Below are 23,837 nucleotides of genomic sequence, written 5' to 3'. Positions count from 1 at the left end.
TTTTTCTCCTTTCTGTACCAGAGAAGGGCAAATATAAAAGTCAGGGGAACAATGGCACTATGATTCATTCTGTGAGGACAAAGGATGGCAATAAAAAATTTCAAGCAAAATCCGTTAAGTTATATGCTACTATCAAAAGCAATGCATACATAAGGTCTATTCTTACAGTTTATTAGTGTGTAGAGTGTTTGTGAAGCTTATGAGTCAAAGTAAAACAAAGCACCAGCTGTATAACCATATGATAGGTACAGTATGTGATCAACAAAGCCATTTAGAGTCTGACTGCACAGGGTGCAGATGTCTGAAAATAATTGCAACTATTACTTTATCTCATCTTTACATTCTCCTTGAGGATACGTTATATTGGTAAAAGTTGTCATTTTTGGTTTTATTAACCATCTTGTTTATTGTTTCATTTGAATTTAGAATCAAATGTGAAATACCATCGTAACTTCCATTTCTGCTCCTGAGTTCTGGTAGTGAATAACGGCAAAGAAGTGTTTTCTGCAGAACTCTTGAATTCATGGTTGCATAAATGCTTTTGTTCCTGTAGACGTTTTGGATCCCCCCTTTTTCTTTTTTCTCTCTTTCTTTTTTTTCTTCCCCCTTCCTGGCTTGGACACTTCCCTCTTACAAATGCACTGTGATAATGAACATGACATGAATGTAAATTAATAAATGACGAAATAAAAGTAACACGTGAACAAGAAGAGGCTATCGAGAATTGACAGAGCTCGCTTTTTTGGAAAAGGAAAATGTCTTTGGCAAAACGTTGGATTCAGATCACAATTCTGATTGCAAAATCTTGCCTTGATAGCTGGGATAAGCCCGAACCCCCTTCCCACCACCACCCTACACTACATTACCACAGCCCTACATTGGATAAGTAAGAAAACGGATGGGCAGATGGATGGATGCTTTAAGAGGGATAAAGTAGGGTTTTCACTGACAACAGCTACAACAACATTTTAACCCCTTTTAGCAACTGAACACTCTAATGTTCCAGAACTAGATCATGGAAACAGGATGGGGTTTTAATTCATGAGTCCAGACAGGGTCTCTCACATATCATTATTTATATCCTGGCTAGTACTCAACTTAATGTTTATTATATTACCTCTGAGCAACACCATTACACTGATGTGGCCATAGAGTGAGAGGAGCTTCTTTTGTGGCTGGATTTACGAGGCAGTTAATAGCTGAGAAGATCACATAAGGATTACAGTATTATAATTATCAGTTAACAAATTATAAATTAAGCTCAGTGGACATTTCCTTCTCAACTTCTTTGGCTGAAAGTGGTTCCTTAGAAAAACTGTATTTTCAAGTAGCTTCGCCAAGTACTTTTTTATGAGGCTTTGCTAAGCAAGAGATATGTGAAAAGCCTTGAAGCAGCAGATGCGTTCTGGCAGAAATGCACATACATTTATTTCAAATCCAGTGTCTCACAATCCTTCAAGTGGAGTTAAACAGGTACTTTTACAAGAGGGAGAGAAATTACTGGTGTGAGGACAGAATATGTTCCCAATTTTGCAGTGGAAGGAAGATATTGAACAAAATGTAATGAGGAGGAGATCTGGAGTTTGAGATTTAGAGAGGGGGGGGGGGGACTGGAATAAGAGTGAGGCAGAGAAGTTGAGAAGACTGCGATTTCCTTGTGTAGCTGTAAAGCTGACAGGTAAATTTGCATGTGCAGCTAATGGGGCAAAAAGCAGCTAAGGCCTTGTGGGCACCCTTTCACTCTGACAAACAGGCAGCTTGTTGACCCAACCATTGCCTCTGTCACTCTATTTTTCAGATTCAGCATTTCAACACACTAACGTACTCCCTCTGAAAAACTTTCTCATATGCCAACAACACGTACAACACCACGGGCACACATTAAGCTGCCGTGCGTGGGCACAGACTAGGACAACTTAATCTAATAGGATTCAGAATTAATCAGCGGTGAATCTTGAAATGTTCAAAAAGATGATGACCTGTTTATTGATCTTCTATCAGGCATTTTAGCAGAAGCAAGAAGCAGGGAAAAATCATGGATCGCAGCATGCATCTTGACGAGAGCGTGTGGAGTTGTTTACAGTCTGCTCATCAAGTCAAGGAGTAAATCTCTCTCATGCAGTTTACTTTTTTGTCCACCTTCCTGCACATAGCAAAAATCAATAGCCAGATTGTTCATTCTCTGAACCTCTCTGTCATTTGCTTTTATTCCAATCACTTTGCTGTGTATACCCTTGATGCCATTCTTCAGTCATAAATCATGATCTTTACAGCTGGAGTTTGGGGGCTAGTGAGAGTGTGTTTGTGTGCATAATTCTTTGTTGAGTTGCGTAACAGAGACCACAGCTGGGTATTACCATATATCAGTGTGCATGTCTTCTCGTAGCGGGTGTCTGAATGTTTCATCTAATCATTAAATGCTGACAGGCTTCACAGACTAGCTCCACTGATCCCTGTTAGAGGGATACAGGGCCTGACTTCATTAGAACTGTTAGTACTAAGCTGCTTTACCCTCCCTCATGCCTGGCTTAGCCTGCACGGTGATAAATGTTGAGAGGGCAAGGAAAGATAGGCAGAGGAAAAGATCGGTGAAACAAAAGCAAAGTGGGGACAGAGGCATTTAAAAAGAGAGGCAAAGGTGCCACAGTGAGGTACAGAGGATGAGGCAGTGAGAAATGGGAGGGGAATGGGAGGGCACAGAGCGTGTGAAACTCGAGTTTTCAGAGGCAGGGGAGGGGATAAAGCTCAAAGCAGTGTTTGAACTGAGAGGGATTCACAAAAGCAAAAATGTGCAAAACAATCAATTAACTTGTGTTGCAATTAATCAATTACTGTTCTGGCACATTGACATCCAAAGCGCTTAGCTCAGATTTCAACATGAGGCTTCTATGAGCTGAAAAATTAGCATTGACCTCTGTGCACACATATGCATCCCTGCGTGTGGACAAGCTAATTTATGCTTGCACATATGGATCTAAGCGCATAAAGATATGCGCACACATTCTTGTTCTCAGCATATTTCTCTAGTATATTCATCTGGTTTCTCCTGCCAGCGGAGGTTTTTGGCCGGCTTAAGTACGCCCACAGGCCCCTGAGGGACAGCCCATGACGGATGGCACGGCGTGTGACTCCGATTCGATTCAGCCCATTTGATAAATTTATTGCTGGCATTTTGAAAATGAAATTAGTGGGACGTCTCCTGGAGACTGTTTTTCCAGCACAGGTGCCATAAATATACTTCGTTTGGCAGCAGAGAGGGAGGAGGAGTGTAAGGGGGTGGAGAAGTGTTGGATAAAGGATGTCATGAAAGGTGCAGATAGCAGAGATGTTCCACAGAAGCAGAAAACTGAAGAATAAGGTCAACTTATAATAAGAGCCTTTATTAATCACTAATCATATTGGTATGGAACAACAGTAAAGGTTATTCAAATGTAGCTTGAATCCTACCTGGACCTAACTACTGTGTGCTGCCCTTCAGTCTAACACGTGTAATATAATGTAGCCTATTAGTTTGTGCTGAATATAACTGCATTGAAATTGCTGGACAAACTTCCAGCTTTTTTCATCTTTTGTGCTGAGGTGCACATACACACACACATGAACATATACACATCTTTTCATACAAACACATGGTATATGAACATTATCTTTGCCTCAAGGCCACAAGGCTGCTGAGCACTGATGACACTTTCAGAGCAGCATAACCATCTATAACTCACAGTATATTAATGAATACAGCCAGATGACACTCTCATTGTGTGGGATTGGTAGCTGTTTTTGTTGATGCTTCTAACTAAACAGATTTGAATTGGACATACAAGATGTGAAAGAAAAGAAAGACATACAAAAACACGCACACAACTAAGTCAGACACAGGCACGGACACACACGGGCTGACAAAAGCAAGCATTCATTCACTGTCAGGGTTGCGCGGCCTTATTTATCCCCCCACTTCCTTCAGAAACGTATGCGAGTGCAGCTGTGGAGGGATGATGTACACCTCGCGAGCTTCTGCACCCCTTCAACATTCATCAGACAGCGAGGCTCGGGCAACCCGCATCACTTACCTTTATAGGCCAATCTGACAGCATTGTACACCACACAGTCATCACATACATAGGCTCACAACAGTGTGTGAGTGAGAGCATACAGTGTGTACCCAGTCAAGCAGATGAACTGTATCTTTTTCAGATCTAAAGCTTTGAAAGGCAAAAATGCCACCATGTTCCCAGAGAAACCCACCTGCTGTTTAGGTTTTTCACATATACATGCGCATTATATCAGATCCAGGTGACAATGAAAATATTTGTATCTGTGTTCTGTTCTGCTCTGGTAAAAGCTTGTACAAAAGAATATCTATATTCTTATAAGCACAGCAGGGAATAAAAGACAGTTTCAACAAAATCAGCAGGGAGTTTTCCTGGCTGATTGTCTGATCGTTCTTTGCAATCACCGAGTGTGACACACCCTCTGCCATTACTGTATCATCTCTAGCAAGAGTATAGGGGCTGGGACTGCCTGGTGCATACACCTGCCACTCAGAACAAGACCCCTGGAGCTTTTTAGACAATTTGACTGCCTGGCCCTATCATCTTATAAAATCTAAACAGCCTACAGGTACTTTCCTACAACTGCACTAAACTTCCCGTCTGTCCCCGAAGAGCCACTATGCAAAACAGTCACCTCCTCCAACCTCTTATTAGCATTCACATGAAAGTGTGGAGGAGTCTAAACAGAACTGTGATTAATCTGAACATAAGACCTACAGAAAACAGTGCATAAAAACAGACTGTGGGTTGTCTGCCTTTGCAGAGTAGCAAAGTAATTTAGTCTGGGTGTCAGTGGGTGTGAGTGATTGACTTTGTAATCAAAAAGATTGTTGTGCAACAAAACCCACGAGTGACTCAATTTCAAATCAACATTAACAAAAAAACATGAAATGTTTTGTCATCTCATTAGCAAAAATTTGGAACACACACAGGAGTAACACAAGCACGTGGAACCCATCTGAAAATATGCGATAATCTACACGTGACTGATTAAATGCTGTCTTACCTTTCTGGGATGAGACAGTAGTATCTGTAATTAAAAAGAGGAGAAGGACAGAGGAGAGTGTTAGGCTGTGAGTAAGAGACACATAAAACGCAGGTGACAGCCACAGTTGGCCATTTACTGATGAGAGGGGAAAAGCACCCAAAAGCATAAACAGTGTGATGGGTCAGGTAGGGTAATATACAAAAAAGGAGGTCCTTTATTTGAGACCTGTGATAAATTTCCATGCTACCATGAGGAAACTGTGTAGCAGATGTGCTGGCAACACAAACACACACAAAGGCACTAGAGTGAAATGTCTGTACTCCACAAAGAGTCACCAGGTGGAAGACAAAAAAGCATCTAAGCAAACACATTGAAGAGAAGCCCTCAATTACAAAGATGCAACTCTCCTGACCCTGGAAACCCTTGATCTTGTACACAATTTACCCCGAGTGTGCTGTCTAACACACGAAAACAACTCAATTGAAGTAGAATAAGTAGAATAAGACAGACTAAATCAAATTCTTTCAGTAAGCATTTTAGTTTCTTATGCAGAAACCACTGGAGACATTCCTGGCCTACAGGGGGAGGATCAAACCATCAGCAGCTTGGAGGGAAGGATGTAGTGCAATGTTTTTCAGATAACACTGAACACTTACAAAATTTAAAGGAAAGGATCACAGTAAATTTAGCTTATTGTTCTCATAAAATATTCAACAGGATAGTGTTTGCAAGTTCCCGAGGTTTCATTTTAATTTAATAGACTCGTCAAAGTTGCAGGAGTATAGGCATAGTAAAAAAAAAGAAAAAAAGAAGAAGAAGGTTTTTTTTTCTTTCTAACTTTTTACTTTGAGCAGTTCAGATTCTTTCCTCTACTGGCCATGTGCCCAAAAAGCCCAAATGGCCGCAGATGTGGGAGGGGAATAATTGAATCCGGAAGGATTTGTGGTGTGCTGGGCTGAGGAAGCGATAATCCAAAACTCTGCCTAATTGCCAGAGTAAAGATGGCGTCCATTGTGAAGGTGGCGTCGGTGTTTATCAAGGCAGTGTGCCGTGGGATTGGACTGAGCATTAGGGCTTTACACACTTTTGTTTTGCGAGGTGTTACAGTGGATTTGAGCAAATATTGGCCCTCTGGTTATTACATGGTCTGATTGTCTGCTATGCAACTGTCCATAAGCTCTGCACTTCTACCCTAATCTGAGAGGAGGCTTCAAATAATTAGTCAGTGAAGCACTCTCACAGCCCGGTGCAGTCAACCTTATCGCTAAAAGAAAAATCCTTGGTCCATTTCCTTTTCAGCCCAAAGGCTTACAATCCCTCACTACTGTTAAAACCTTCAGGGCAGCGACATAGCCGATAAAATAATGCCTAACATGTCACATCCGCTGGCTCTTATACTACTTTTTTTTTCATTTATTATGTAAAAGAAAGACTTCTGTATGTCAGACAGTAATGCCCTGGTAAGTGCTTGTAGTAAGAGGGTCTTACAAGCAGCTTTTTCTGGGATATACTGCTAGTCAAGTAAGTGACTAATCAGTGTTCGTACAGTAGGAAAACACTGTTACTGTCCCCAATCAATACAAGTTGATTACTAGTACTAGACTTTAAAAACTGCATGATAGTTGTCAGTGTTTTTCAGTCATGTGTCATTTAAGATAGCATACTCTATGCTGTAAAAAGGTCTTCTTAAAGTCTGTGCTAGTAGACGTTATTTTAAAAAAAATGGGAAGAATAAAGACAGAATGTACGACTTCAACAAAAGAACAACAGAAACAAAATGAGCAAACTTAACCTGCTTTCTTTTAGCTAATGTGCCCGACTGGAAGAAAATAGTTCAAAGAGTGATACCATAAAATGCAACTTTAAAAAAAATGGAACAGAGCCATAGCGTGTGTGTTTGTGTGTTTGTGTGTGGTATATACAGCAGATCAACAGTCATGATGTCCAAATGTTCATCGGGATGTAGACCACAATAAGCAAATTTACACACTGTTATACACAAATCTAAATCAAAACTATTATGCAAAGCTATTGAAAGATTTCTCAGCGTAGTTGATGGTAAGAATAAAAGGTCAGCAGAAAGCTGCTGTTGTTGAAATCTTTTTAGGAGTCTATAATACTCCACTGCATTAGTTTGATATTTGTGTTGACTTTTCGCAGTACAGCGGGGAGACAGTTTACAGTTGACTAAATGCAGCTTTGAGGAAAAGAAGCGGCAACGAGGAAAGAAACAGACAATACAATTTAACAGATTTATTTTTAATGTAAAAGGGTTTAATTTGGCTTTAATTAATTGTCACTGCAAATAGTTACCTGCAGCAAACAGCATTACGCTACACTGTGCGCCACTTTCTCTCTGTCGACACTGATATACCACACTGGCAAAGAAATGTGAAGGAAATGTAGTAACATGCTCTCTTAACATTGTTTGAATAATGATAAATAATAAACACACACCAGATTGGCTATAATAAATCATTAAAAGAAAGCACTTCTTCCCTCTCTAGAACTTGCTGGTTTGAAGCAGAGACTACATGCTGATTGATGTCAGTACACATAAATAACTCTTCTGTTTAGGGAGGCAAAGAAAAACCTCTGTCATTGATTACTGCATTTCTTCCCAGCTATCAGTGGCTTATATGGATTTGGAGACTAATTTGCAGTGAATAAGTGAATAGCTTTTTATGTGCCAATGCACACTCCGGTGGATTTGAGTATTATGCAAAAAGGGAATATGTCAATACAGGTTTTCCACAAGTATGTATTTAAACACGGTCAAGTTAACTGTGCCTAAAAGCGTGCCTGAGGACACTAAAAGCAAAATTGTGAGAATAATCGCATCACGTAAGGAAATAAATATGTCCCAAACATTTCTCCCCGCCTTTCATAAAATTACCTTCTTAGTGTCAAAAGAGAAAAGCATAGAGAAAGAAAGTGACAGAAAGGCAGACTGATGCTAAGTTAATTTATTATTTATGCACACTTTAAGTCGACTTAAATGCAAGATGATTTGCTAAGACTATATTACAGTTTAAAGATTTTAATCTAATTGAGCCCCGTTACAAACACTGTGTAAATGTTTATGACATTCAGTAGCCATTAAAATAAAATCTATCTGCCCGAAGACTACTTTTTATCCAATATAGTGCAAAAGAGTAAAAGAGTGGAAGTAAAACTTTACAAAATGAAGAGTTGTCCGTTTAAAATTGTGCATGTGACACGAGATCCTTCCTGATATAAAAAATTCTCCAAGATTAATCTCCACAGCACGACCAAAATTATTGCAGCTTTGTGCAATAAACTTTTTGTTCAATGCACAGGGTTCTTGTTCACTTTAAAATGGTTGCTTCAAAGATGAGGATCAACTCTGTGATCGCTAGCAGTCAGTTGTGGTATTCAAAGCGATTTTGGTGCATTGAGACAGCAATTACAAATAGTTATGTACCTGCTGTAGGACAGCAATTCAACCGCATTGCTTCTATATAGCAATATCAACAGGATACATGTTAATCTGCCAAAAAAAAACTGCCACTATGATTCAGCAGGAACAAGTTAATTTTTGAAACACTGGTGATGCTGACTCCCCGTACGAAATCATCAACAGACATTCATCAAAAAGAGGCTCAAAGTAGATCTGCACTTGTGTGCTTTAAAACTCTCAGATGACTAATAACACAAAAGTTGCCAAACTGCAAAATATGTTATGCGGTAAAAGTTGATTAACACTTTGTACCATCGATGACAGTCTGCTTCTGTTTTCTGTCAGCACATTTTTATATAGTTTGGCATATTTTTTACCATCTGTCACATGGAAGCATCAAAATATAGAACTTTATTTGCAAGGTAAGCTCCTATTTGATTGAGAACGCTTTCTCTCTTTGTGACCAATGAGCTTGTTCTTTCTATCCTTACTGCGTGTCTACAAGATGAAATAGCATACCTGCGGGAGACTAGACTGAAGTCATAAACATTGTGTGATGTATTTAATAATGATAGCGAGATTTATCATCATCAGTGACGAGTAGCTACAAACTCTCTGGGCTGAAGTGTGCGCGTTTTGGACATTTTACCTGCCTTTCTGCACATGTGTTTCCCACCTTATATTCACGAGTACTGTGTGACCCTCGAGTGATGGAAAGTCTAGCTCTATAATGTCGGACCACAAATGCAGCAGTTCAACTTCAAACTAAACTCTTACTCAGGCTTTGTTTGGGAATAAAGAGAAAACAAGTTTATTTTCAGACTGCTGACTGACTGACTTCAGAGATTCTCAGATGATCTTGGGTCATTAAACTCAGCACACAAATGATATGAACATCAATACAGAACAGAAGAATTGTATAATTAGTTTTAAAATCACAGTAAAAGTAGTTTTAGAGACACCATTATTTAAAATGAAACAACAGGAGGTCACTGTAAACTTTTAATTCTTATGGTCCATTAAGCCACACTACTACTATATTTGCATGTTCAGAATATGTGGATGTTAAGGAAACTGCAAGCTGTTGTTCTACAGTACAGCTCCCTGAATGACTGAATTAGACTGCTATTGACCTCTGAATGTTGTGGCCTTCCAAGAGGCGAATGTGGAAATGGTTTTAATTACAAACAGAAATTGGGTTCGATTTTGTCTCCCCGTCATGAAGCGAGGATTCTTCACAGCAAATCATTGCCTCATCATGACATATGAAAACATCATCCTCACTGGAAGGTGATTCAAGTGTGCATGTGCGGTGATTTGAATATGAATACATGTGTGCAATTATACTCATGTATCTATCTGTGTGTGAGCTATGAACGGACTATGCAGATTTCTAGAAAGTACTTTAGAAACACATGCTCAGCCTGGAGATGATTGCTCACTATTGATATATTGTCAGTATAATGTAATTAGGATAAATTTAATGGTGTCGTTGTTCATTTCTTAATCATGTTCGCTCACGGGCAGTGATTGTCCATCAGTTAGAATTAGAACTGAAAGAAAAGAAGCCAATATCTGATAGATGGCAATGCTGGTCATTTTTGATCTGGTTGTTAATGATGTTTATGATTTTACGGAGGATCATTGATCATATATTTCATGTAAAAAAAAATGTTATGTCAAATCTTTAAAATGATATGAGGGGCGATTAGAATTTGGCTGTCTCCCCTCTATTCTAATGGACCTCTGGTCAATAGTGTTAGTGTGATTTACAGATCGCTCCTTGCACATCCTGTTCTGTAACTGTAATTCTTCCAGTGTGTCAAAATGGTGATTCTTGAATTTGATTTTATACTTTGAGAATTGGACAACATCACAGGAAGTAAAATCTGGCAGATGCAGCAGGTGATGACTGATGATTGTGTTTGTGTGGCTCAAAACCTCCTGTGTGTACCAGTTTTGTGTGGCTCAAAAACTGGTACACATGATGGCAATCTTGAATGCAACACAATTGAGGTAGTTTCCACCTACTGTTCTCCCTCTGTCACTTTAGGACTCTACAGTAGTACTCCACATTAATAGTCTCACCCTAGGGAGGGGATTTGTGGCACATAACTCAGTGATTGTCAAAAAAAATGACTAGCATGCTCCTGTTGGCATTCCTCGTCACAGAGCTCACAGTGCAAGTGGTCATAAAGGGAGTTAAAGTAAGCAATCTAAAAATATCAGCAGCTTTGAAAGGGGTCCAATACGTGAATGAGAAGATGCCCTTGAAGAGAGAATTGGACAAATCTAATTCAGGTAATGTTTTAGATTTTTATGACTTGGTTCTCAGAATTGTTTGTATTATATCAAGAGCACGTATCGATGTAGAGATTTTATGATCCTAAAAGTCCTTATCGAGACATTGTCGAGGGCCATTTCAGTACCAACGTCGTTTTCCTTGAAATTGCATCCTTTATTCCCACAGTGGATGGTGGGGGAAAAAAAAGAAAGAACCACTGTTATTCTTCCCATGACAACAGGTGATTGGAGAAAAAGGAAAGATGTCACCTACAGCTGAAGGCCCCAAATTACAGTCTGGATGAAAAGTCACTGGCACTCAAGGATAAAGGCAGCTTGTCACTGCCATTAATCATTACATTCAAACTTTTGATTGATGAAAGAAGGACTTAACCTTAAAGTCTGTGAGATTTAAAGGTATGGATACGATTAGCGAAATCTTTTCTTAGCTTCAAGTTGCATTCAAAAATGTAAACCACAGGCAACTGCATTTTTTTTTCTCATTAATAGCTTGCTATTTGCAATACATAATATGTTATTCAGACATAAAACTATAGAGCACACAACTGAGGATTTGCATAATGTTTTTTACCTCTGGGGTGTAAAATGCTTGCATACCATGTCTCATTTAACTTATGCTTTAAAAGCTCGTGCTTTTTTTCTTTTTTTCTTATAGAGAAGAATACAAGGAGACAATCCTAGGTTTTAATTAGCTGAGTGCAGCGCATGCTCATGTGCTACACGCTGCACGGGGAGAGCGGGGAGTGCTGCCTTCTTGCTCATTATGTACTAATGAGTTGTCTATTAATGAAAATGGAAAGCATTTATTTTGTGAGCACAAAGGGTTCAGCTGGATTAATTACTGCACTACAGCAACAAAATGAAAACAGAAAGTGCAGCATCACTCTTGTGTGGCACATTACCCATTAACCAACTGTTATCAAGGTCTGGCGAGTGTTGCTGCACGACACACTGTAGGAACGGGAACTGTTCACGCAGGCCATTAAAACTTCATGTGAACTGCACTCTTGACACATTCTATATACTTCTCTTTGGAACTTAAAAGCTTTCTCTCATATGAGTCCATGTCATATCGACATCCACAAAACATTCTGCCAGTATAACATGGACACTTTCTTTGAGTACTGTGACACCATTTCATCGCTGAGCTTCAATGTAACAACGGGCTGTATTTGAAGAATTAAAAACTGATTTAAAGCTAATTGCATTATTTTGTGCCCAAGTACTAACATTTTTATCTGTCAACAAGAATAATCAGAAAGCATAAAATAAAATTACCCAAAAGATATTGTATTTTCTTTTTCTTTTAATCACATTCTTTTCAGCTCAGACTGCTTTCTTGGAGACGCTTTTGAGAAAGAAATGCCAGAAGTGAAGCTCATGTTCTCACAATGAACAAGAAATCAGAAAGAGTAAGAAGTAACCGCAGAGCAGAATCACGCTACCTTCTTAATAAACAAAAAAGTAAATGTTCCATTCCTTGGGTGAAAATGTCATTTTGTTGTGCTACATTTCTTTTCTAATGGTCATCAAAATCATTCTAATAGTCCACTAATGGCTTGATTTCCCATCGGGCTTTCCTTGGAGAGGTCAGGAGTATGGGGAGTGTGTGGGCTCTGGCAGCCTCAGCAGATGGTTCTTGATCAGATATTAGAGGCTGGGCAGCGAGGTCGTCTGGCCATGAGCATTCTGCCCTGCCTGGGGGATAACAACCCAGTCTGAACTTCCAGCTCCAGCAATGGTTCTAACGCCAGACGAATAGCTCTGCGTCAGAGCCAGACTGCAGGGACGCTGGAGCCGTGACAGACTGCTGTCCTTAAGCCTTGTGACAATCTGGGAAAAGCAAACTCAGAAACATGCTGTCTGCTGTAGTTTGTTTCCCTCCAGGAATTTGTTTCACCCGATTTGGGCTGAATCCGATTTGATGACAAATGCTTATGTAATTGCTACCGTGGTATGGTCTCTCTTGTAGAAATAATCTCACTGATAACAAAAATCCTACTTAGCTGGATATGAACAAAAGCTGTCCACGATATTGTATTGTAGAACTATCTGGTGGAAAGGCTAATCATTAAATAAAGGAATGCATTTAGAAAAATCTGCAATTTGAAACCTCAGTTGTGGTGTATTAAAAATGGGAGACATAGCAACAAGGAGGATCAAATCTTTGTTATTAAAATTGGATATCAGTCTGAGAACAGCAGTGTATGAATGTCTTTTGCAAAGAAAAAAGAAGACAGAGAGAGATATGATAAGATAAATCCTGCTTAGACAACTGTGAATCATTTTTTGGCATTCAAAGCTTACAATTTCTTCAACATGCCTCATCTGTCTGTCTCTCCCTCCTCTATCGACACAGCTATAGAGAAAGTGGGGTGAATACACAACAATCTGAGCTTTACTTATCCTTTTCGCTGTGAAAGTGGCAGTCCAAAATGGCAGGGCTTCGGATATGACCTTCAGTTAGAGTGGTTCTCCATCCGTCATGAATGCCACCCACAGATCAGACAGTGGATGAAAAGTAGTGGCACCTTCAGTCCTCCTCGTGTCCTCTGCCTTTTTAACCTCCCTCACAGCTTTCCACAAGAGATTTCTCTTATTTTACCTTTCTGCCCCCCATTTTCATTTGGCTTCCCTCCTTATACTGCCCTTGGCCTATCTTTGTTTGGAGTATATTTTCTTTACGCTTTCCTCTACAATACCTTTTCTCTCTCTCACTGTTTCCTATCTGCATGCATTCTTGGCAGGTAGCTTATGCGAGATCTGGCACAGAGTCTGGATTTAGGAGTAAAATGCATTATGTAAATGAATGCTTTGCATATAATATATGTCAACGCAAACTCTACATCTTGGAGTGAGAAAATGAAAGAGGAGACACGGGGAGGGGATTTATATTATAACAGAAAAATTAAATAAGAAACCACCTGACTAGCATAGAAACTGAAACACTCGTTCACCAATCGACCCATTTTGTCACGTCCGCTAAACCAATGCTAACGCTTATTTTATTTCATACATCTTTCTTATCTTTTAAATGATAATGAGCAGTGCAGCTTGGGATAGAGTATCCATGATTACAGTATTCAGCAGTTACAATACTACAACCTAAAATCTCATTCTAGAACAGTTTTCATCAATTTAACAGCAAGTCCTCCATCAGAGATATTATTTGCGTCCACTCTACTTAATAGCAGATATTTTCCAGCTAGCACTCCTTTTAATGTTCTGAAAGAAATAAAATATTGACATGTGCTTTAAAATCAGCATAAACGCACAGACTTACAAAGGCAAACGCGCATGATAAAAACACACACTTTATAGAGAGACACCCACACACACAATGACAAAAGCCTTCAAAGTGAAACTAAAGATGGCAACAACAACAAAAGAATATTTTCTTGTCCTTAAAAGTAAAATAAAAAAACGTAAATTAAATACTGGCCAAAACCAGATGTGGTACTTTTTTTTTTCATAACCTTTTTGTTCAAATTATGATCAGAAGCTTCAGACGAGATGCTTTTTAAAAAGGGATGAGAGGAGCGATGCTACAACAACAGATGCACTTAAGTAAATCAGCTATACATATCTTAGTTTGAAAAGATAAAAGAGGAGACATTGTCAGTCGCGGTGGAATAAAACCTTAAGAGCTGCAATCCATTGTTTCAACATTTTGTTATCTGAACTGAATTAACATCAAATGCAATATCCTCTTTAACAAGTATATTGTTGGATTCTTAACTTCATTTTAAGTTACTGTTTCATGCACATGTATTTTAAAAAATGCGGGGTTTTGCAACCCTGGGGCCCTTCACAATAATGACTAAATAACAAAAACTACATCTCAGCATGAGACAAAGATTACATGGGCTTCGGGTAGACTGCATCTCTGCATTCATTCATTCAGCGCACATAGTTTATAGCTGTAGGACATCATGAACTTATACTTTCTTTGGAACATTTGGAATTAAATATAATGCATTAAAAGTGCAATAAACTCAATGTTATTGAAGTATAAAGGTTGATGCTTTTAGTTTGACTGCCAGAACAACTAACAGGATGAAAATATGTGCATACATTTTCAGAAACGGTTACTGTGGGTGCATATTATAAAAAACCTAAAGCACTTAAGTAAACGGAACAAGTAAAAATTACAACTGAATACTATTGAATACAAATTTTGCTCTAGCCCTCTATTAAAATTTTTTTATGCATGACAGCACAATGAATCAGCAAATCTCATACAAAAAGGCCACTACATAGTGTTGTGCTCATTCCCTTGAGCTCAACTATACCTTCCATAATATATACGAATGCCTGTCTCTTACTAAAATATACAAATATACAAAATATATAAGTATCAACTGAGCATGTTGATATTTGTTTTACAATAAATAAATTAAATGACTTAGCTATTCAATCAAATCATTTTCTGTCATCACATAACGCATGAATGCATTTTTGTCTTTGTTTATTTAATTATTCCATTTTTAAAATTTTGGAACTGATTGTGCAATACACCCACATGCACATGGTATAATTTGGGTTGATATTAATTCAAGGAGCCATATAGATTCCACACACTGCACTGGAAGCAATGCAATGCAGAGAAGTGGTAAACATGTCCAGCCATGTTTCTCTGTCTTGCCTTCTGGAAACACATAGCTTGCTTCACAAGTCATATCCTGTTGACTCCGCTCTCTGGACTTTCCACTTCTATTGGCACACTCAGTGCTTTCCGGTATCTTGCAACTGGTCTTTGCGGTGCTCTGCTGGACTTCCTCTTCTCATCTTAACACACACAAAATCTCAGGGCCAAATTTCAAGCATTACAATCATTCCATTATACATTCACTCTATTGATTAGATTCACACTTGATTAGGAGGATTATGCATAATTAACTATGAACAGAATCAAATATAGATATATCCTGTTATAGCACTCTGTATTACTTTAAATATAATAAGGCTGGATGTTAAGTCCTTTATTCCACTTGTGGATAGAAATGAGCCTCCTTGAGAAAATTCAATTCGTTTTTATTTGCTTCACATTTCTACAGCACATCACTTGAGACAGGGTGAACTTAAGTTATTTGTGAAAAGTCTAAATTTCATTACTAAAAGAAAATCAGTTATTATGAAGTTAGCATTGACTGCACAATGTCAACCCTAACTAAAACAACCAAAGGAACTAAAAACTACAACCAGTGAAAGGAAAATCTACTTTTGTTGAAGATGGCAAAGAATGCAAATAAGTCAGAGTAATGGTAAATGAGAGTAAATCTCACTTGATGAAGAGAAGTCAGGGGCTTGAAAAGGTTTTATGAGACATTCAGTAAATATGATTTCTACTAGATAAGAAAGATAGGCACCAAACGCTGTTTACTTATTAGTCTGGCTGCAGCACCGCAGTCTTTGTGACAGAGGCACAAGTGGGAGCGTAGGAGGTTGGTGCAACTTTAAATGGAACCAAAAGCTTATGTAATGTTTATATGTAATTATGGTGGGTCCATGTGAACTCATATAGATTGTAAAATCTACCAGTAACTTCCAGGGTCAAACATTTCTATCATCGTGTCCAAAATCATCACTTCTGGTCCCCCTGCAGCAACATAAATGCTAAAATAAATACTGCACTTATACCATCCAAAACAAAGTTCAAACATGATGCAACAAATGTTAAAGAAATTATGACAACATCAAGTCCTCAGACTGTAGGAACCACTGTAGAATATAAGTGCATGTCCAGTATTATTGTGATGTTCACATAGAGGCACGTTATACAAAGAGACGATGAATGGAAAAAGTCTACGTATTATTTTTTCAGGCCCGAAAAAATACAGGAAGAGATTTCCTGTTAAAGTGAAGTACGGTGCCTTTCAAAACATTCCATGTACAAAGTGCAGTTGATGCTTTTATTCAACATTGTGCCAGGGACTCTATAAACCACTTGTGGATGCACTGGAGCAGAACATGAAAAACAGCCACACAACAGCCTCAAGGCCAATGAAAGAGCTATAGACTGTCTGCAACCTGAATGTCTAATTCAGAACTGAGGATAGCTCCCAAAGCTCGAGTCTGGTGAGGTTGCTGGAGGAAGATGCTCTCCTCTCACCTCTAGCTGCAGTCTATTGGCTGTTTATAAGACGGTTTCAGTCTCCTCTGTCAAGGTAATCCAGTGGTCCAGCCATACTAGCTTTCAGTATTAAATTTTATCTGTTATTCAGTAGTTTGAAGTTGAAATAGCTTTCCTAGATTGTACAACTATTGTATGTCTGGTTATTGATTGGAAAAGAAGCATTGGTGGATACTCATTACTGCAAAAGCAAAGGTGTTTATATTCTCTTCTTAACTTCAAGACAGAAAAAAAAGTCACATTGGAAATGGCAACTTAACTTACGTCATGTTGACTTTGCGATGCGAATAAATGTGTATTTTCCTAGCAGTGCTCAAAATACAGTATGCTCAGGATGCCCAGCTTACCTTCTTATTTAGAGACCAGTGATCTCCAAATAGCAAGGTAACATATTTATGTTTTTTTTCTTCACATGAACATATCCATTCACACCCTGATGCTGAAGAATAAAATCTGAATTTAGAGCCCAGATGCACTTGGGGCCTATCATGTTACCAGTGAAGCTTTAAATCATCTAGTGTAGAAGGAATGGTTAGTCAGTTGGAAAGGAAGAGGCAAGCAGACAACAGCTCAACAACAACAACTCAAGTGAATGAATCCCACTGAACCTTAAACACATTTTCAAATTTGAAACACATTTTGTGATTGTGGAAAGCTGTCGTTTCCAGACCAATGTTTTGTCAGGTAGGCATCCAAAATCAGCATGCAAGGTTGAAGAGGGAAATATTATCACAGTAATTGAAGAATATCTGCTCTCTCTGCTGTCCTCTGCAGGGAGAACTGTAGCACTCTCAAGGCGACAAAGAATGAGAGAGAAAGATTAGATAGACTGTAGGATGGTTAACAGCAATAAAACACTTTGAGGACAACAAAACGACAGGAAGTTAAGAACACTAAGACATATTTGCCCAGTGGAATGAAAAGTGAGATAAATGTAGAGTTGGAGATGAAGGGAGTGAACTGGGACAGAGGAGAAATGCAGTGATGCAGGGCCAGCTGAGGGATCACCGCACTCTGTCACACTGTCACACCCAACAGGAACCGCTGTCAATCGCATGCACATACACATTTAAGACCATAAGGAATAAAACATATCCTCTAAAAACACACAGACAAATACATAAAAACATTCCTGTCTAAAAATAAATTAGTAAATAAAGAATCTACAAGCACATGTATGTATGTGTGATAATAGTGATGATCACATCTGAACTTTTCCCATCCAATACCAGCACATTAAGAACAATTAGGGCATGTTTTTGAGGTATTAAAAGTCATTACCACAGACAGTATGGGTAATGGGCATAGCCACCTTTACATTGCCTATTGGTTTGTGAGGTGCATTTTGCAGTTTTGAAACTGGATTTGATGAGCAAGGAGTATGACCATCTCACTATGAAACCAAGCAGGAGTCATTAGCCAATGAGCATACCCTGGATAATCCTCCTTTCTATAGTTTTGAAATTAGGGTGAAAAAAAACTAGATTCAAGTACTTCAAAGGAACTGGTGTCGGTGTCACTTTTGAAACAGAAACCACACTGTAAGTGTCATACCTGGGCTAAAGATAAAATGGGTGTTGTCTAGTGGGCCAAACTCCTCTCTTAAGAAGCAAATATATTTTGCATTTCTTCTGGAAATTAAAATCGTAGAGTCTGGAAGTAGAGTGGAGAGGCAGAGAACCCGAGGTATTTGATTTTCAATGCGATGATTATCCGGGTGCCATGAAAGCTACTGGTGAAAGCAGCGGTCGGTCCACTGTGTTTTAGTCAGTCAACAAAGCTGTCTACCAGATTTTCAAGAAACTTCATGCTTCTGCTGACAAGCATTATAGAAATATTAAATTCCTTCTCTAACAGGACTCCTACGAGATGTTTTGCTGATCATTTTATGTTGACCAGTGAACTGAACCCTGTGAAACACCCAAGGAGTGTAGTCAAGGGGAAGCTGAGAAACACCCAATCCATACACGAACACATTTGTAGAGATGAGCAAAAGACTGCTGTCAGAGCACACAGATTGAAAGATTACTTAACTAAGATACCAGATATCTAATTTTTATAAGTGATAATCATAAAAATTAAAAGAAAAAAAGGTTTAAAATATTTCATTTTACAAACAGCAATAACAGAATATTTGAACGTTTACTGTTTCTGGATTAAATAATGAAAAGACATTTTAACTTCTTTTTTTTTAACATATTCAAATTTTTACATAATAGGCTCATTCAGCCCACATTAAGTGTTTTGAGGGAATCTTGTAAATTACTGTTGTACTGCTTATTTCACAGAAAATAAGACAGTGGACACAAGTAGCCAACTGGTGTTAAAAGATAAACTAAAACACAAAAAGAAGAAATAGCAGGCTGATTTTCATCATGTCCTCTAATTTCTTTTTTGAGTCAACAGCAGTCCCTAATAAGTAAAGGTGTGTGGAAATACATCGCAATACTGGAGATTTTAATTCATTATGCAATCCAAAAAATGAAACACAGGTGTGACCCAAACTGTGGTCGAAGACCCAAGGATTTGAGAATTGTTAAACCCAAATAAACAGTAACAACTGGATATCTTACAAGGATACATTAAAAAAATTAATAAAAAAAATGGCAGTATATCAAAAGTGAAGATAACTTTTCTGAATCTTCACTGAGTAAAAAGGTAAATACATATCTTGCCTAAGCAACCACCAAAAATAAGAGTTATTTCCTTTCATAAATAACCAAAGGATACAGCAGAGGAGAGAGGTGGGAACCTGATCTGTACCTTTCTGTGTCCTTCCTTCAGCCTGCTTCCCACTTCTTTTCATGCTTATACTGAACTTTAGCCAGCAGGGCTTTCAAGGAGTACATGAGCATGTTTGCATGTCTGTGAAAAGAAACACTGGCTCAAAGAAGACCTTAACAACAGTGGAAAAATTGTGCACCAGTTCTACTTATCACACTCTAAACAAGTCAGTTACATTAACTGAAATAGGGAAAGCAAACATGAAACAGAAAGAAGTTTAAGATTTTCTCCTTTTTTTGTTGTTTGTTTCTTTTCGCCAAAATTAAGTTCGCCATCTTCTTAAAGAGAGAGCAGCAAAAGTCGGTATATTACGCTTTCGGGCACCCAACATGTTCCTATTTTACAAGTTCGGAAAAATGAGGAAACATGAGAACAGTTTGGAATGAATCTACACATGTACATTTATTTTACTTAAATCGCTTTGAAAACACTAACACGATTAAGGTGGTGGTTGACGTTAGGAGTAAGGTTATGGTTAGGGTTAGGGCTGGAATACACGGCAGGAACGTGTGTTACTGCGGGAGCATCCTTCTATTTGATTTCATCCACAATCCGGCTTGTAGCAAAGAAACGCAGAAGGTCATCTTTTGTGCTCCCATGGGACGCTTCGGGACGTGACAAATCGTCGGTATATTACACATCGGGAGTGAGAATGGGCTGCAACGCACTAAATTGGTGATGGTGGCTTTGAGGAACATAGTTTTCCATCCTAAATGTGACAGTTTGACTTGCAATCTTGGCATTTTTGGACTATTGTTTTTTGGCATTCCTCTTCTAAAATGAATCCAGCATCCCTGTCACTAATGTTCTTAGAGTTAAAGATTTTTAGCCTATAAAAGCAGACTAATGCTTTGTTCATGTAGACAACTTTGAATTCATTTTGAGAGCCACTTGATACAGTATCTTTGAAAACACCTAACACAAATACTAATACACTGACAGAATTCACATCTACTCTGTTACAAAGATAAAACAGTCGCTGCAGTTCATGGCTGAGTTAAGTCCGTTAAAACACAAAACAGCAACAAAAAACCATTAAAGGTTCTTGATTACATAATTTTAGATTTTCATCTTCCTAAATACAATTTCTAATGCCTAACAACTGTGACACCTGCATACTTCATAAAACAATATGCACTGCACCAAAGCCAAAACACACTTGAAAAATCTGTCCCCATGGAGTCTTCTGGGAACTAATTCTGCTCACAGAAATAAACCTATTATCACATGCACATATTACACCATGCCAGACCAGAAGTACAGAGGCAAAGCTTTTAAGCAAATGGCAGTTGTGTAAACTAAAATGGCAATGTTGAAAGTCAATTCAATAATAGCTGAAAGCCATTACAACATTGTCATTAACAAGGTTGCTGGAAATGCAATTAGCCCCTTCACATTGCTCACGGTAATAGGCACAGAGATGTTTCAATAAAAAAAAGACCACAAAAAATAATAAAGGCCCCTAGAAGAATAATGTACTCTTGGAAAATAAAGACTGAACAATAAAGAGAATGAATGGTGATAAACAGCAGGTCCAAATCGAAAATCATTTATTTCATTCAGGTGCAGCTGCTAAAGCTGAATCCCATTGCCCCCAAATTATTTGATTAGCTCCAACACCAAAATACTATTCAAGATCAGAGCTACAGTTATAATTTTTGAATACACTAGGCTCAAGACCAAAAATAAGAAAAGAGAAAACAAAATACAACTAGACTGCACTGCCCTGTAACTAACATGCTGTTTATGAATTAATTGTGCAATTATACATGAAGAACAGTGGAAGTCAGTCGGAAAAATGTTTTCTTCCTCCTCCAAATCTGTTGCTTCAAAAATGCTTTTTGAGACTAGAATTGTGCTCAGAGTGAAGGAGGATGAGGTCATAGCTAAATGAATGATAGGCATCACTGTCACACTGCAGACTTTTAGCAGGTCTCCTTGGAGATAAGAACCAGCTGTCTTTCCCCAACACACCATTATCAAGGTCACTACTCTGCTTATTATGGAAAAGCCATCGTTTCTCTGAATATTGCTCCGTGAATATTATGAGAAACTTTTTTTGTCTTTTTGTGACATAAAAAATATAAATGAAATAAGTAATAGCATGTTAGAGATTTATACACAACCACTTGCCCAATCTCCACGGCAAGGTTCATAATAATCTGCTCTGGCTTTTGCTTTTCAAAAGAAAAGGAATTCAGTATGTGTTCAGTTTTTCTCAGCGTGGTTAGCTTTCCTTGTCAACATGAATCCATGTACTTACAGTAGTAAAGAAATGACACCAACTCAACAGCAGCGTTGACAAAGACACCTGGTTTATAGCATTTGTTGGTATTGTTCTTGGAGAGGAGGTAGTTGGCTGCCATTGATTTCCCAGCACAACACTAAAGCAGCAGACGGGAGGGTAATGAGGAGGCAAATATGATTAAAACCATCTCCTCAGGCTGCCTTGGACCTGCCATTAAACCAGCGGACACTCCTCATACCTAATCCATCACACTGCTTAGCTCCCACTGAGAGCAAGGAGAGACGACAACAAACTCAATCTCAAACCTCCGATCTCTTTTCTCTAAAACATAACTAACACTCCAGGAGGCTCACTTGTTATTAAAGATCTGCCACTAAAGCCCCTGGATATGAGTCTTGTGGTACAGGGCTGATGACATCTAGGGTAAAAACTGTGACATTATGGGTGCAAATCTAGGAGGGGAGTAAAAGCCTTTTTTTCAAATGGCTCTGCAACACTGGGGCTACTTACAGTATAACTTACTACCAGCAACTATTTTTTTCACATCACACAAGTTCAAGACAGAAATGTGTCCACATAAAAGATCGGCATAACACATACTGGTCTTCTTATTAATTTAACCTTTCTTTAACGATAAACTCTCGTAACTTTTATCTCTTGGCGCGGCAACATGAGAGTCATGGAGAATATACAACATCTCATTCGTTAGCGCCTCAAACATTCATAAAATGAAAAGGTGACAGACAAGCTTATTAAAAATGAATGCAAAAAAAGGTTCTTGTTGATATGTGTTCACTGCCAAGACACCAGTGCACAGTAGAAAATTAATTAATTTGCATGTCTCATATGAAAAAGACTGCATTTTAGTCCAACTTTGGTCAGTTTTTCTCTGTGAAACGTATGACATCATTTTAATGTTATTGTTGAAATTGTTGATGTAGATGCCGCTTGTTTGAGTAAATCCTTCATCAGAAACTCCTGCAGTCAGACACCAAAAAACTACCATGTAATCCCCTAAAGACACAAGAATCATGGATTACGGGTGGAGAGTATCCACAGGCTGTTGAGCAGAACATGTTGGATTGTTGTGAAAAGCCTGTAGAATGATTATCAGCAGGAGACAGAGCCTGCAGTGAAATAAGGGATCTTGTGCCCCCGGCCCTTTAAATGAGCCCTGCGGACCATCTGAAAGATGCTGATGCTTCTCTTTATTGAGGAAATGAGAAGCAGGGTATTTCCATTAAATGAATGAGGACGCCCGCTTTGTACAATGCAGGCACAACACTCGGTGACCGAGTGCTGAATAACTGTAAAATGGAAGTAGTCATAATACATGATAATGTGAGACTCGTGTGAATGACCTACACCTAAATTACATCAACAATCACACAGTATCAAAATTAGTCCACCAACTATAAACTCTCTGTCTTCAATTTCCTGTACCACACAACCAAAAAGTCATTTACTTGTCCATCCATCCATCCATCCATCCATCTTCATCCTCTTTATGAACGGCTGTGGAGCGTGTGAGCAGCTTCAAGTTCCTGGGAGTCCACATCTCCAAAGATCTCATCTGGACGACCAACTGCTCCAAGCTGGTCAAGAAGGCTCACCAGCGCCTCTTCTTCTTGAGGACTCTGAGGAAGAACCACCTGTCCTCAGACATCCTGGTGAACTTCTATCGTTGCACCATCGAGAGCATCCTGACCAACTGTATAACAGTCTGGTACAGGAACTGCTCTGCCTCGGACCGGAAGGCATTGCAGAGGGTCGTGAAAACTGCCCAGTGCATCGCCGGAGCACCACTTCCTGCCATAAAATACATCTACAGGAAGCGTCTGAAAAGGTCTGGGAAAATCATCAAAGACCCCAGTCACCCATCACATGGACTCTTCACCCTCCTGCCCTCT

The 23,837-nt window shown here is 38.8% G+C and overlaps 1 protein-coding gene across 1 annotated transcript in view; it reads right to left on the bottom strand.

Moving 5' to 3' along the window:
- LOC102192111 (cadherin-4-like) overlaps positions 1-23,837 on the bottom strand; it is a 242,552-nt gene that overhangs the window by 135,655 nt on the left and 83,060 nt on the right. The window contains exon 3 of the mRNA XM_005731792.1: positions 5,056-5,079. Within this exon, the coding sequence (XP_005731849.1) occupies positions 5,056-5,079 (24 nt within the window). The remainder of the gene's footprint in view (positions 1-5,055; positions 5,080-23,837) is intronic.

The sequence above is a fragment of the Pundamilia nyererei genome, unplaced genomic scaffold, assembly GCF_000239375.1.
Source record: "Pundamilia nyererei isolate P.nyererei 1_Seehausen unplaced genomic scaffold, PunNye1.0 scaffold00044, whole genome shotgun sequence".
Lineage (NCBI taxonomy): Eukaryota > Metazoa > Chordata > Actinopteri > Cichliformes > Cichlidae > Pundamilia > Pundamilia nyererei.
Note: the sequence above shows the minus strand (reverse complement) of the source record. Positions and strands in the feature narration are given on the sequence as shown.